The sequence below is a fragment of the Mandrillus leucophaeus genome, unplaced genomic scaffold (assembly GCF_000951045.1).
Source record: "Mandrillus leucophaeus isolate KB7577 unplaced genomic scaffold, Mleu.le_1.0 Scaffold394, whole genome shotgun sequence".
Classification (NCBI taxonomy): domain Eukaryota; kingdom Metazoa; phylum Chordata; class Mammalia; order Primates; family Cercopithecidae; genus Mandrillus; species Mandrillus leucophaeus.
The window spans coordinates 31,455-46,901 of record NW_012104187.1 but is presented as its reverse complement, the minus strand read 5'-3'; the positions used below and the strand labels follow the sequence as shown (position 1 = coordinate 46,901).

Sequence of the window (15,447 nt, the reverse complement as noted above, 5' to 3'; positions counted from 1 at the left end):
TTTTATTTTGCAATAAATACGAACCTGCCTAAGATACTGGGGTCTAAAATATTACAACAAAATACTGTCAAAATGATTAAAATGAATGTAATACTATTCATATTGTTAAGCTAGAAAATATATGCTGGTTTAGAAAATGAGGCTGCCAAGCACAGGATGACTATTACTAGCAGTAGTTTAAAAACAGAAATGATTATTCTTAATTTTACTTCACGGTTTTCAACATTCTGTCATTGTCATCCACGAATTATGAAACCTATAATCATATACCTGTCCTTACATGAGTCAAGTTTTAAGCCAAATTAAATTTTCTAGGCCACCTCTCAAAGGCAAGCAGTACGCTTCTAAAATAATTTGGTCTGTATATCACTTCAGGAAAAGAGAAAAAACCTCCATGCACTACCCAATCCTGTTGCCCAGGCAAACATATACAACCTACAAGTGTTTCCATGGGCAAATGATGTTTACGGTGGCTGTAAAAATGTTCACATTACCCATTGCTTTTCTTTACGATAAATTTTCAACCTCATGGGAACAAATACATCTTTAAAAGCACATAGTTTGAATAACAAATTTAAGGTCTGCATAAGTACTTCTGAAGACTGCTTAAAGAACATTTTAACTCTGGAATATATGTCAGAGACAGAGAATTATATACTCCTTTGATTTCTTAATGAATTACACTACATTCAAATATGAATTAAGGATAGGTTTAAAAGTAGGGTTTTCTTTTATGATTAAAGGCGTGTGCTTTTATTTCTTAATGATTACGGTAATTCAAATACCATGTTTTAAAAATACATTTTATGTTACAGTATACCAGAACTCTTTACTGCTGAGCCTTGAAGATCTGTATGCTCATGTTATTTACTAAACTGGTTTTTCTCTGTTTCTGGGATACTTTATATTTTACTTTTACTTTAGATTTACTTAAATAAAATATAACAAGACGGACTATTCTAGAACATGAATGAGTAACAGAAAAAAACTAATTTTTCTTTAAGTAACCTATTTTTCGATTAATCATATCATTACAAAATTATTCCTTCCATTGCATGAAGTGGTTTGCTGCTCTTCATCAAACACACTGCAGGATATCATGGCGATTCTGCATTTAATTGCTTCCTTGCCAGCCATTCTGTGAAATGAGCACTGTTCCAAGAGCCATCCAACCAGTGCCTTCACCTTGGCAAGGAAAGGGTCTACTGAAGATAAGAGAACAGTTCAGTTTCGGAAGCTGATCCTGTCTTCAAGCCTTCAGATTGCAAGGAGGAAGCCAGGTAAATCCTTCGCTACCATTATACATCATCTTCTTTATAAGAAGAGCACTAGAGAAGAATTCCCTATTTATTTCTAGTCTAGTGATTTTCACAGCCATTCGGGTCTGTGGTTATGTCTGCTACATGATCACTATGCTGAATTGTCAGGGTAGGAACTCTACAACCACTTTTGCATGCCCAGGAAAATTACTGCAGCTAACTGTACCTGCCTTCCTGAGCCTCCCAATTCCAACTGAACTGTGTACTTCAGAAGAGTAATTGTTTTCAGTACTAAGCCATTCCTACATAAAATCTACATGCCTTGAAAACATGGGGTTAATCCCCATGAGTTTCACTTCATTATAGTTTACATGTCAGTGAATGACTCTTTAGGATCAGCTTTAGTGATTTTTTTTGTAAAACATGTTTACAGATTATTTAGGGCCTTTGATGAGCTAAGTTCAAACTACTGCCTTACAAATGAAGAACATTACTATACCATTTCTATTACCATGACAAAGAGTGGATAAAGCTCCCTGCTTTTCTTGAATTTAGCTATAGGTAATAAGAAAAAAATCCAATTATTCACCAAAAAGAATTAAAAATAAATACTTCAGTGGCCACTGCCATTTCCTAGATCTGTTAGTTGTCAGTATGTTACTTAAAGAGTTTTTCTATTTTATTCTACTGAACTGCAAAATCAATGGAAGGAAAGTATTATTTTATTGAATGAAATATATATGTGTATATATTTATATATGTATGTGTGTATATATATGTGTATATATACATATATACATATACAAAGTAAAGTAAAATATATAAAGTATTATTTTATTGAATGAAATATATGTATATATTTATATGTGTGTGTGTATATATGTGTATATATACATATATATACATATATATATATAGATAGATAGATTTTTTTTTTTTTTTTTTTTGAGATGAAGTTTCACTCTTTAGTCCATGCTGGAGTGCAGTGGCACGATTTCGGCTCACTGCAACCTCTGCCTTCCGGTTTCAAGCAATTCTCCTGTCTCAGCCTCCCAAGTAGCTGGGATTACAGGTGCCCACCACAAAGCCCAGCTAATTTTTGTATTTTTAGTAGAGATGGGGTTGCACCATGTTGGCCAGGCTAACCTTGAACTCCTGACCTCATGATCTGTCCGCCTCAGCCTCCCAAAGTGCTGGGATTACAGGCGTGAGCCACCGCGCCCAGCCGAAATTTATATTTTTATCATCTTCTTACTTTCAGCAATATTTAAGCTTAATAAATAAGTATTCCATTTAATTTATTTCTTTATAAACATCAGAAAACAATTTTAGACTAAATGCTAAAGTTTTCAAGTTTCATTTCAAGACTGTAACATATTTTCCCCTTAAGGTGCAGATTCTGTTCATTGTGAACATTTTAGGAATGAATTGACACTACTTACAATACTGCTTGGTGAATTTACAAACAGTAATATCTATTGGAAAATTAGAAAATGGCAATCATAAAATTTGTCCTCATATAAAAAACGAAAATTCTATTTTTTTTTCCTCTGTACATAGTGAGAAGGGGAAAAAAAAAAAAGATTCTAATTCCTGGGGATATGCACTTGCACTCTGAACTCTTCCTTTGGTCCAAGGATGAACTAGAAGGCAACACTAGGACAAACGCTTTAGGAATCTCATTCTAAATGACAACAGTAAGAGTTCACTGTAGAATCAACATAACATTTCCATGTCACTCAATTGCAAAAACTTGACAATGGTATTTTTGGTCTGATTTTTGTAAAATGTAGAGAATTCCAGATTCTGTAAAAGGAACTAGAGGGTTTTTAAATTCTAGAATTTTTTTTTTAATTCAATCTTTAATACTTCCATCCCCAAAATATTTTCCTAACATTCATGACTGTAAAACAACTCATATATGAATAAATAAAACTTACCACTTGGAGAATGTCTTCATCTTTTGGCATAACACTAAGTTCCAATGTTGTATCACTGAAATTGAATATATATACTATTTTAGGACAGGTAAAAGTGTATCAAAAGACTTAATGGAAAAACAGTTAACTCAGAAGTATTGTTTAAATTGTTTAAGAGTTTACTTTTGGTATTCTTTTTTTTTTTTTCTTTGAGACGGAGTCTCGCTGTGTCGCCCAGGCTGGAGTGCAGTGGCACGATCTCGGCTCACTGCAAACTCCGCCTCCCGGGTTCACGCCATTCTCCCGCCTCAGCCTCCGAGTAGCTGGGACTACAGGCGCCCGCCACCACACCCGGCTAGTTTTTTGTATTTTTAGTAGAGACGGGGTTTCACCATGTTAGCCAGGATGGTCTCGATCTCCTGACCTCGTGATCCACCCGCCTGGGCCTCCCAAAGTGCTGGGATTACAGGCTTGAGCCACCGTGCCCGGCCTATTTTTGGTATTCTTACATCTTTATTTTTAAAATCAAATCCTTAGAATGAGAAGAAGTCACCTTTGTATACATAAGTTAACTACACACAAAAGAGGGACGGACCCCTGGCATGTTTGTACTATTCATTATCAGTAAAGTCTTCTTCATAACATGTTTCTAATTTAGAAATATAAAGTATGTTGCTTATATTAAATAGTCCCAAGACAAAACTCTTAACAATATCAGTATACAATTATTTATTGTTTTACTCAAGTCACAAAACAAATCATAGATTGTCACATATTCTGTTAATCAAGTTAAAATTCATTAACATCAAAGAACCCTCAAATTTAATATTTTAAATAATTTCTTTTTTTTTTTTTTTTGAGACTGAGTCTCGCTCTGTCACCCAGGCAGGAGTGCAGTGGTGCAATCTTGGCTCACTGCAACCTCTGCCTCCTGGGTTCAAGCAATTCTCATGCCTCAGCTTCCCGAGTAGCTGGGACTACAGGCAGACGCCACCACACCCAGCTAATTTTTCTATTTTTTAGTAGAGAGGAGGGCTCACAACGTTGGCCAGGCTGGTCTCGAATTCCTGACCTCAAGGGACCTGCCCACTCTGGCCTCCCAAAGTGCTGGCATTACAGGCGTGAGCCACTGCACCCAGCCAACTAATATTAAACATCTTAATTGTGCAATATTCCCTCCTGTCCTCGGAAGTGAAGGAAATCGCTTTACCATCACAACGACTGAGATGACTCATTTTTAGTAACTATATAACATTTCAACTATTTGCTTTCTTGCCTATGATTTACTTTTAGTGCCTTTGCAGGGATAGCTCAAAGTCTAATTTTATTTTGGTTCTGTAAATTTCCTGTTGAAAACGATAGAGAAATTTCCTTAGGTTTTGAAAGTTCAAAGGGGTAAACACAACTGAATCCTGTGATCTGTAGTTATGTACAGATATGGCAAAAGCACCGGGCAAAGTGGCTCACACTTGTAATCCCAGGCTGAGGTAGGCAGATCACTTGAGGTCAGGAGTTCCAGACCAGCCTGGCCAACATGGTGAAACCTTGTCTCTATTAAAAATACAAAAATTAGCTGGGCATGGTGGCAGGTGCCTGTAATCCCTGCTACTCAGGAGGCTGAGGCAGAAGAACTGCTTGAACCTGGGAGGCGGACACTGCAGTCAGCCGAGATCGCGCCATTGCATTCCAGCCTGGGCAACAGCAATGAAACTCCCTCTCAAAAAAATTATAAAATAAAATAAAATAAAAAGTTATGGCAAAGGCAGTGCTACTATCTCCACCAAATGCTAACAGTATCAGATAGATTTTCCCCCAATACAGTCAAGAGATTAAGAAACAATCAAGTAACAACAACAAAAAAAACCAAAATAACCTACTGGTGTCTCTTCTTAACAGATTTGAATCATTATGTTTCGTTTCATAAATGCTCAGATTATGCTAAACCCATGAGAACCACAGGTTCAAATAAATTTAACTAGTAAAATATGTAGGTACTTTTATTTCAATATTTAGCATTGGTAGAAACTGATGTTTCGATAAACTCCTGCACAAGGACACATCTGTTTGTTTTTGTTCTGAAACAGGGTCTCACTCTGTCACCTAGGCTAGAATGCAGTGGCTCTATCAAGGCTCACTTGATTGACCTCCTGGACTCAGGTGATCCTCCCACCTCAGCCTCCCAAGTAGCTGGGACAACAGACACACACCACCACGCCCAGCTAATTTTTTGTATTTTTTACAGAGACAGGGTTTCACCATGTTGCCCAGGCTGGTATCAAATTCCTGGGCTCAAGTGATCTGCCCACCTCAGATTCCCAAAGTTCTGGGATTACAGGCATGAGCCACTGCACCTAGCCTGCAAGGACACATGTTACATTAATACACTGCAGAATCTCTAGGGCTTTGTGCTGCATTACCCATTTGCTACCAACTGCAGAGAGAAGAAACACAACTTTTTAATGGAAATAAAATTATGAAAAAATATTTCTCTGATATTCAAATTGATTTTAGTGGTTGAAGTGTTATTACTCTGAAAGATGAACTGCACCAGGAATAGAAGAATTAATGTAGATTTTGAAGAAAACAATGATTAAGTTGGTTTTTAAAGAAGAGATATTAACAAATACACTAAAAATCTTTTAAGTTATGGGCTGACAAAACATATCGTTGTACTTGTGATGATCTAAATTATTTTGAGGAAAAAAATTTTGGCAAAATCTGTTATCCCTTGGAGAGGCTTTAAATTCATTATCAACATTAGAAGCAATATTCAAGAGTTGTTTTCTGTTAAAATCCCATTAAATATTAAAACATTAAAGAAAATACTCTGAGATCAATTAATCATGACCATGTCATTTAATTGTAAGAAATGGCAATGTATTAGGGCATTGGTGTAAATAATTTAGATTGTAGCATGAGCCACTCTAGATATGGTTAGGAGAGCTTGATAAAAATCTTCAGAAAATGAAGAACTGCACTTCAATTGCAGACAGGTGAGTTTGGCCAGCAGAAAGCATTAGATAATCCAAAAGTTCCTATATTTGAATCTGAGAAGAACCTCTTACAACAGAGTGACGATCTGACTGGGCTCAGATCCATGGCCTAATCTTGACAGAAATTCAATATGGTAATAAATGGTTATTTGTAATTTGGAAAAATTTTCTGGTTGTGTGGGTGAAAGACAGTAGGACTAAATGATCTTCAAGGTCTCATAGACAGTCACTCTATAAATATGTATCTAACTTCAGAGCTCAAAATCCTATTATTCTGTAAAATGCAGGCAGACAAATGGATTAAAAGGGAATGTCTTGTTGTCTTGGTTACAAAAAATGAATTAATTTAGGAAGATTATTCAAAAGGATACTTAAAAGTAACATACCCCAGTAAGAGGTTTTAAAATAAATTATGTATGCATTTATTTATATATTATAAACAAATTATACATTTGTCACTTCAAATAAAAGGGGTAAACACAGTAAATCTAAAATGTGTGCCTCTCAGCCTCTATGGGATTTTAATCATAGATCTGATACATCTGTCAAGCCAAAGCCACCAACTAAGCTATCCTCAGATAGCTGGTCCTTGGCAACTCTCAAATGCATTATATCTGAGGGAAAGTTCACATCTCCTTGTTACCACAGTTCCTTATAAGAAGAGAAGATTGTAGTAAATCTATGTGCTCTATTGATTTGTAAAACCCATCTTTGGCCAAAATTAATGTTTTAAGAGTCTTACCTGTTTTGAATTAAAGCAATTACTTGGGAATAGGTTTTGCCAATAACACTTTCTCCATTGACTTTTATAATTCGGTCACCTTCAAAGAGAAGTTAAAAAACACATGAGAAATCCTGCAGAAAGTCACTTTTGAACACTTTTGAAACATTTCTTGAATAATGTCGTTATTTTTAATGTGGTATATATTAAAATAAAAAAATACAGAATTGTGAGAAAATTATTAGTATAATTATATTACAAAATAATTATATGAATATCCTAGCTTATTACTTTTAAAGTATCTTATTAAAGTATCTTTTAAATACATTTAATATATCCAGCTTTTTGTGAAACTAGCCATGTTCTAAGTAAGAGTTCCAGTCATTACTGAATTGAGAAATTTCGAAAGGTCTAGTCACCAGGGGACCAGTGCTATACTACTTATGCTCCTATCAGTTGTTTCCTGAGTTGCAGAACTAATTAGCTCTCCACTTACCCTGTCTTTTTTTTTGAGACAGAGTCTCACTCTTGTCGCCCAGGCTGGAGTGCAGTGGTGCAACCTCTGCCTCCCGGGTTCTTTCTACTCTGAGTAGAGTAGAAAGGAAAAGACAGAAACAAAGAACAGAGGACAGAAAGAACAGAGGAAAGAAGAAAATAGACAAAAATGCACTTTCTGTGTGCTTATCACAGCATATCTCCACTTCATCTTCCCAATCATGTGGGGCTTAAAATATAACAGATAATACATTCTAAAGAAATCCCATATGCACACTAATATTCATATTATACATATTAATGATATTTAAATCAGGCTTACTTTAAGTGTAATAAAAAAAATAACTTGTGAGTAATACATTAACAGCACATCCTTACAAATCTTAGCAATGATGTCCACTACTTTCTAATATTTGTAGGTGAAAATACAGCATTTTATTTAAAAGGCAGTGAAATATAGTTTTTCAATAATTCCCATTTTAAATTGTTTGATGTTTAAAAAACAAAAGAAAGTAACTATTTTAGAGTGTGCACTAACATAAATGAAATCTCTACTTAGGTTTTATTAAAATCACAAATCACAAAACATTTTAGAACAAACAGTTACTACATCCAGCCAATTAGGCCACATATACTGACACCTTCAGATGAAGCCAGGCTTACATTGCATTGGAGACTTAAGCCACTCTTTGTGCTGCAAATTAATTAACTCAACTCTGACAGATCAGGCACTTCCAGAACTTAAAAATCCAAGATCATTTCACATATATCATATAAATACCTTCATCATTTTGCTACTTTGTAATCCTTTGTCAAAATTCAATGCATGAAAAATATGTTCCTTAAAAGAGCCTCTAAGAGTCTATTATCTGTGTGGTAATTAAAAGTGCTCACAGTGTATCAATTTATATTGTTATTTCTGTTCAAACCCATCCATATGGGCATCAAGAAACATAATTAGTTCTCAAAATTAGTAACAACAGATGTGAAGGAAAAGGAAAAAGCATACAGAAAGATGCAAAAGGAAAAAATATTGAACCTGAAATATGGAAGACATAAAGTGAAAAAGAAATTAAAAGGTATTGTTTAAAGAAGAGTATCAGCACCTGTACATAATCCAGCTTCAAAAGCAGGTCCTCCTTGTTTAACTTGTTTAACAAATATGGTATCCATTGGTTCCAAGCGGTTTCTTTGTTTTCCTGTTGCAGAGAAGCCCAAAGCATGATTTTACTTCACAATACCTTACTAAAATACCAAAATATAAAATAGTATTTGAGACAATTAAGCAAATATTTTTAATGAAGTATTAAATATATATCCTGAATTTGGATGCTAAAATTATAATGCAAGAGTTTTCATTAATTCAAACATTTATTTTGCTTCTTCCATAACATAATGACAACCACAACACTGTAATGCTTTCCATTTACTTGCTACATTCCATATGTCAGTTGCCACACTAAATACTGTACATACCTCAGAGCTAATTTCCATAGCAAGTAAGTGCTACTACTACCATTCATAAAAGAGGAAACTGAAGCTTAGAGGGATTAAATAAAGTCTCCAAGGTCACATAGCTAACAAGTGCCAAAGCTGATTACACAGGCAGTACTCACTCTACTGCTTTTGTTTTTCGTTTTGTTTGTTTTTTTTTGAGATGGAGTCTCACTCTGTTGCCCAGGCTGGAGTGCAGTGGTGCAATCTTGGCTCATTGCAACCTCCACATCCCGGGTTCAAGTGATTCTCCTGCCTCAGCCTCCTGAGTAGCTAGGACTACAGGTGCATGCCACCATGCCCGGCTAATTTTTGTATGTTTTAGTAGAGATGGGGTTTCACCATATTGGCCAGGCTAGTCTCAAACTCCTGACCCTGTGATTCGCCTGCCTCGGCCTCCCAAAGTGCTGGGATTACAGGTGTGAGCCACTGCGCCTGGCCTCTACTGCTTTTTAATACTGCATTGTGCTAATAAGCTTTAAAATGCAACAATGAATAAGACATATTCCTTTCCCTTCAGGGAGTCTGGTAGGAGGAGAAAGACATACAAACAAATAACAGTGTAATATAAAAAACAATCAGAGACAAATACAAAATACAGTCATGGCAATGAAGAGAGCATGATCAACCCCGTAAGTTGGAATTTCACAAGCTGTTTTCCATGGATCATTGGCATTAACATCTAAGGTGCTTGCTAAAAATGGATGTTTTGGAGTCTGACCAGAAATCTGCTTTGTCAACAAGTTTCCCAGGTGATCCTAATACACATTAAATTTTGAGAACAACTAGTTGTTTCAGTGAAATAGAAGTCAATGACAAATTCGCAGATGAGAGGACATTTAAGCTAAGTGATAAATAGCATAAGTATTGTGGGGGAAGAAGGAGGTACACGGTAGTTCTCAAAGTGTGGTCCCAGGACCAGCAGCATCAGTATCACCTGGGAATATGTTAGAAATGCAAATTTGTGGACCCCACCCTAGATCTCCTGAATCAGAAACTCTGAGGTGATTGCAATGTACACTTAAGTTTGAGAATCACTGAAGTAGAAGACACAGTCCTGACCCTTAAAGAAGAATGTAATAGAGAAAATAAGGCATATACATGTGTTGAGTAACATGATACTACCTGTTAAACAGCAATACTGAGCAAAAAATGATTGAGTGTCAAATATAAAGAGTTCATAATTATTGCCATATAAAACTGAATTGTTACCATAGTGTATGCACCAAGATGGCTCAAAAGAAGTTACTTAATAAAGGAGTATCTATCACTAGCTCCCCTTAAATACTTAGCCATTTATTCTGAAAGATGCCCTCTAAAGCAATGAATGGCTAGATTTCAAAGGCAATGGGGCATAGCAGAAATTGCTTGTTTTAGAAGCCAGCAGACATCAGTCCAAATCCCTTCCTTTGTCACTTGAAATTTTCTGTGTGTGCTGCACTTCTTCTTCGTAAAACTTACAACTCACTACCTAAAATTACATTTTTATTTGCTTACATGTTTGTTGTATATCTCTCTAACATAAAGAGCAGGAATTTTTGCAATGCTCACTAATATCCATAGCACAGAGCAGGCATTCAATAAATAATTATTCAACGAATTAATACATTTATTATTTAGTTTAAATTCACACAAGCCCTCAAGATGGGCATTATGATCCTAAAATTGCCATTTGAGTGAAGAGAAAAAAGAGACTCAGTAAGTTGCTAAGAGGCAGCGTAGGGATTTGAACCCAGGTCTGAATTCAAGTGTGGCAATTCCATGCTGCCTCAAAAGTAACTGAAAGTGATTCATTTCTCAAGCTCTACTGTATTCAAGTAGACAGTCCATCTGCAATTAATTTAAAAGGAAAAAAATACTTTCTTATCAATTCAAGTCACTTAAAATGCAAACGCTGAATTCCGATCAAGTTGGTGATCGGGTTAGGTCACTCTGTGGTCAATCTAAAATTTACAATAGTTTGGCATTAAAGAAAAAACATCTATATTCTTGGCTAGAGATCTAAAGGCTTAGTAAGTTTTGTTGCATCAAGTCACTGCTTTCATGAAAAGATTTAAAGAGAAGAGACATTTTTCCTATTAACGTCTTCTAGTCCACTGTGTCTCAAAGGTGATTATATCATACTTAAAAATACAAAATGTAAATGACCATTAATGAATTCTACAAAATAATAAAAAGTTGGTTGGGTAGCAATGCGGTGACTTCAGAAAATTCTGATAGAAAATTTCACTTACACAGAATAGAGGTGTTCCAAAATAATGTGGTGTTAATTCTATAAAAGAAATACTAGTTTTGAAATAACTGCCATTGTAAAGTCAGACACACTTTGTCACTGACAAATCTTTCAATACACTATGCCTGAAAACATATGAAGATGGAACAGATTAAAATAGAGTCCAATCCTATAGCAAGCACTGTTACATCTGCTGAGAGTTGCACTTTTAATTCTTGCTCACTTTTTTTTTTTTATTGAGACAGAGTCTCACACTGTTGCCCAGGCTGGAGTGCGGTGGCATGATCTCGGCTCACTGTAACCTCCGCCTCCCAGGTTCAAGCGATTCTCCTGCCTCAGTCTCCCAAGTAGCTAGGATTACAGGTGCCCGCCACCATGCCTGGCTAATTTTTTTGTATTTTTAGTAGAGACGGGGTTTCACTATGTTGGCCAGGCTGGTCTCGATCTCCTGACCCTGTGATCTGCCCTCCTCGGCTTCCCAAAGTGCTGGGATTACAGGTGTGAGCCACCGTGCCCGGCCTCTTGCTCACTTTCCTTTCTGAACTTTCTCCAAAAATCTGACTTGTTACCTAGATATCATCCAATTCCTCCTAGAGAGAGAAAAACATTTCCCGTAAGTATCCCTTAAAGATAAGCAGATTTCACTAAGAAATATACTTTTCTTCAATTTCTATACACCTTGGCTCTATGTCTTGAGTTAAACACTTGACTCATGAATCTTAAGAGTGTCTTCTTTTTAAGGTACGTGCTCCGCAATTTTGCCAGAACTGAAAATCAAAAGTATCACATTTAACACGTGTGTCATTCACAAGCTCTCTCAGGTCTATAGTTTTTATAAGTAAATTTCTAGATATGCAGAACTGAAAGCCTGATCCTGAATCGTGGTAATTCACCAGGAAAAATGACTCCTTACTTCGCTGTATGATTACTTAGCAGACCCAGATGGCTTCCCTGGCAATTCTTAGTAAAAGCATCTTTCAATTCCACATCTGTATTTTATAACTTCTCGATTTTTTGAGAACACATGGGACATGTTTCAAAGAACTGTTAAATACCTTATTCAAATATCATTTCCTAACCTTATCAAAAGAGAGCATGTCTTTTTGGCACATACATGCAGTGAAATCTTCCTATATTTGCAGAAAAGAAGGTAAAAAGACAATTATCTTACATGGATGAGAATGGCTAAAGTAACCAGGTTCAGAAAAAGTACCATTTTATGTTATAATATATAATTAGTATTGACTTAAAAAGACATAAAAAGTACAGGTAAATTTACCTGAACTTGAACAGTACACTTGAAATCAGAAAGAATACACATACGTCTACAAAGAAGTAAATGTGATCAGTTGGGGGAAAAATAACTTGAGTAAAAAAATTAATTATATATAGGTAGTAGCTGCCATCTAAATACTGAATGTTCAGGTGGATGTCATTCCTATTCTCTCTATTCATTAGAGTGCAACAGTTTAAGACCATGGGCCCTATAACCATATTACATGGTTTAAAATCCCACCTCTGTCATTCATTTTCCAAGTGGGGTCATCAGATTGTGCAATATTTGATATATATTTAAACTAAAAAATAGTAGTAGTCTATCTGAAATTCAAGTTTAATTAGGCATTCTGTATTTCATATGGACAACCCCATATCCAAGTGATTTTAGATGATTTGTATGTGCCCCCAGTTTACTGATCTGAAAAGTGGGGATGATGATAATAATTATTCCTACCTCGCAAGGCTGTTGTGAGGATTAAAAAAGATAATCCAGTAAAGCATTTATATAATATTTAGTGCATACAGGTATTTAAATTACTTATTATTATGACAGTCCTGATTATAAACTTTTCAGGTTTACAAACAGATCAGAGACAATCTTGGGTACATAGAGCCTGTCACATCACAAGTGAGCAATAAATACTGGTTGAAAGGACACCCATAAAACTCAACTGTCATATTATAGAGAAGTCAAGGAATATTGCCGGGGGAGGGGATGGGACGGGAAACATGAAAGAAAAGAAAGTGAAAAGGTAAGAAGAGATTATACTAAAAAAATTTCCAATAACTCTGACACAAACTATAGACTTGTCTTCAAAGAGATTGTGTCTAAAACCGAAGTGCTACATCTGTAGGTCTGGGAGCTTTGTCAGTCAAAAAGGATGAGTTAAATTGCTGGGGACCTCCTTCTTTGGAGAATGCCTAAGACAAAAATCACTTGCAACATCTAAATTATTTGAAATTTTTAAATATTAAGTATACAAAAAAAGAAAAAAACAGACTAAAGCTAATAGATTACTTTTAAGGAGCAACAAAATTTGAACTATGCCAGTTACAAAAAGGACTCTATAATGAAGATCACAGAGAAACAGATCATGATAGTAAGAAAATCCTACAGTTCTGAGGACAAGAGAAACATATTTCCTAACAGACTGGAAAAATACGTAGTTTATACAAAGAAAAACTATCCTACATTTTAATCAAGAGCAAAGCAATAGAAAATAATGGCTCTTGTCTATGGCCAGACTACCTTAAATGTGCCCAATCTTGTCTGATGTCAGAAGTTTAGCAGGACTGAGGCTGGTTAATACTTGGATGGGAGACTGCCTGGGAATACCAGGTGCCATAGGCTTTAAAAAATAATAAAATATAAAAGAAAGAAAATAATGGTTATTACTGAGATTGAGCTTTTGTTTCCTCTCTCTCAAAGTTCTCACACTTGGAGAATTTTTTTAGTCGAACCAAATCTCTGATTTTATGAGACTTATTTCAAAAAATGGTATTTTTTCCATTGGCTTCTTTATTGCCAAAGAAAAATGTCTGTCTCTACACAACAAAAGGCCGTTGAAATAAGACTGTGCTCCAATCTGAAAGTTAGATAAGCCTGGGAAGAAGTATACCCTCCAGAAAGGTGGAAAGCTAAAGAGGTTTATCACATAATGGAATATGAAGGCACCAAGCATCAGTTATTTAAGGGAAATAAATAGCATACTGAAATTAATATCTATTTTTCAGATAAAAAAATAACTGAAACCCCAACACAGACTGAAATACATAGCAAAGTTATGTCTGAGTGACGAAAAGGAATCCTTATTTCTCTTTGATGGAGAACAGACTGCCACAGAAAAAAACAGGATGTAGAAGAATTTATTGAGCAATAGGAACTGTGGATCTATTAAGGAAAAAAACAAAAATAAGGAGTAATATACACCAAATTCAGGCTAGTAATTACCTCTGGAGGAAGGGAATAGGAAAGGAGTGGCATAAAAGGGCCTTATTATATTTGCAGTCATTTATGTCTTTGGGAGAGAGAAAGGAGGAAAAGGAAAGGCTGTGAGGGGTGGAGGTGAAGCTGAAAGGTTAAGAGGACAAAGATGGGTGGCAAGCATTTAGAAGTAACATTTTTTCCTATATTTTGTTTGCCTAAAATATTTTATAACTATTATTTCTTAACGTTGACAACAGGCTTCTAACTTTTATTATGGGGATATGGTTTACTGGTATCACACAGTTATCTTAAGAGTCTAACAGAGACACAATGTCCAACATTAAAAATCCGTATGTATCATATGATAAATACATCCTACATAAGTCATTAAGCAGAATCCAATTTAAGAAGAAGACTGCTATGGCAGATTATTAGTCCTTTCTTAGTGTATTTGTTTGTTTTTTGGTAAGGAGAGAAGTACTAAGAAAGATGTGCCAACTTATTAAATCTAGGTGTTCCCCAAATTCTCACTCAAAATGCTCTCACTTGCAGAGTGATAGTTGGCACTTTGAACTTTTATCTCCAAGTTTCCAATCTATAGATCCAGCAATTACCATGAGCTCCCAAGCCCAAATTCCAATAATCTCTGGATACTGTCAGTAGAATGTCACCTGTCAGGTCTCAATCACATTATATCTATTATTAGTAAAAACATACTATCTTTCTACTTAACCCGATTTTCAAGTAATAACAAACAGAACAAAATAAGAAAATCTGTTCAATATAAAAAAGCAAACCATGTTTTAACTGAATCATGCTAACCTTTCTTTCAACCCACACCTCTCTAGTTTTTAAAAGGTTTTGCTGGCCAGATACGGTGGCTCACGCCTGTAATCCTAGCACTTTGGGAGGCAGAGGCGGGTGGATCACGAGGTCAGGAGTTCACGACCAGCCTGACCAAGATGGTGAAACCCTGTATCTACTAAAAATACAAAAAAATTAGCTGGGCATTATGGCACATGCCTGTAATCCCAGCTACCTGGGAGGCTGAGGCAGATAATTGCTTAAACACGGGAGGCGGAGGTTGCAGTGAGCCAAGACTGCGCCACTGCACTCCTGTCTCAAAAA

At 35.7% G+C, this 15,447-nt stretch overlaps 1 protein-coding gene across 1 annotated transcript in view; it reads right to left on the bottom strand.

Moving 5' to 3' along the window:
- The window catches only part of ARHGAP21 (Rho GTPase activating protein 21), an 86,212-nt gene that overhangs the window by 47,617 nt on the left and 23,148 nt on the right, over positions 1 to 15,447 (bottom strand). The window contains exons 3-5 of the mRNA XM_011991309.1: positions 8,494 to 8,586; positions 6,914 to 6,992; positions 3,200 to 3,254 (exon numbers count right to left, since the gene is read on the bottom strand). Of these exons, the coding sequence (XP_011846699.1) occupies positions 3,200 to 3,254; positions 6,914 to 6,992; positions 8,494 to 8,586 (227 nt within the window). The remainder of the gene's footprint in view (positions 1 to 3,199; positions 3,255 to 6,913; positions 6,993 to 8,493; positions 8,587 to 15,447) is intronic.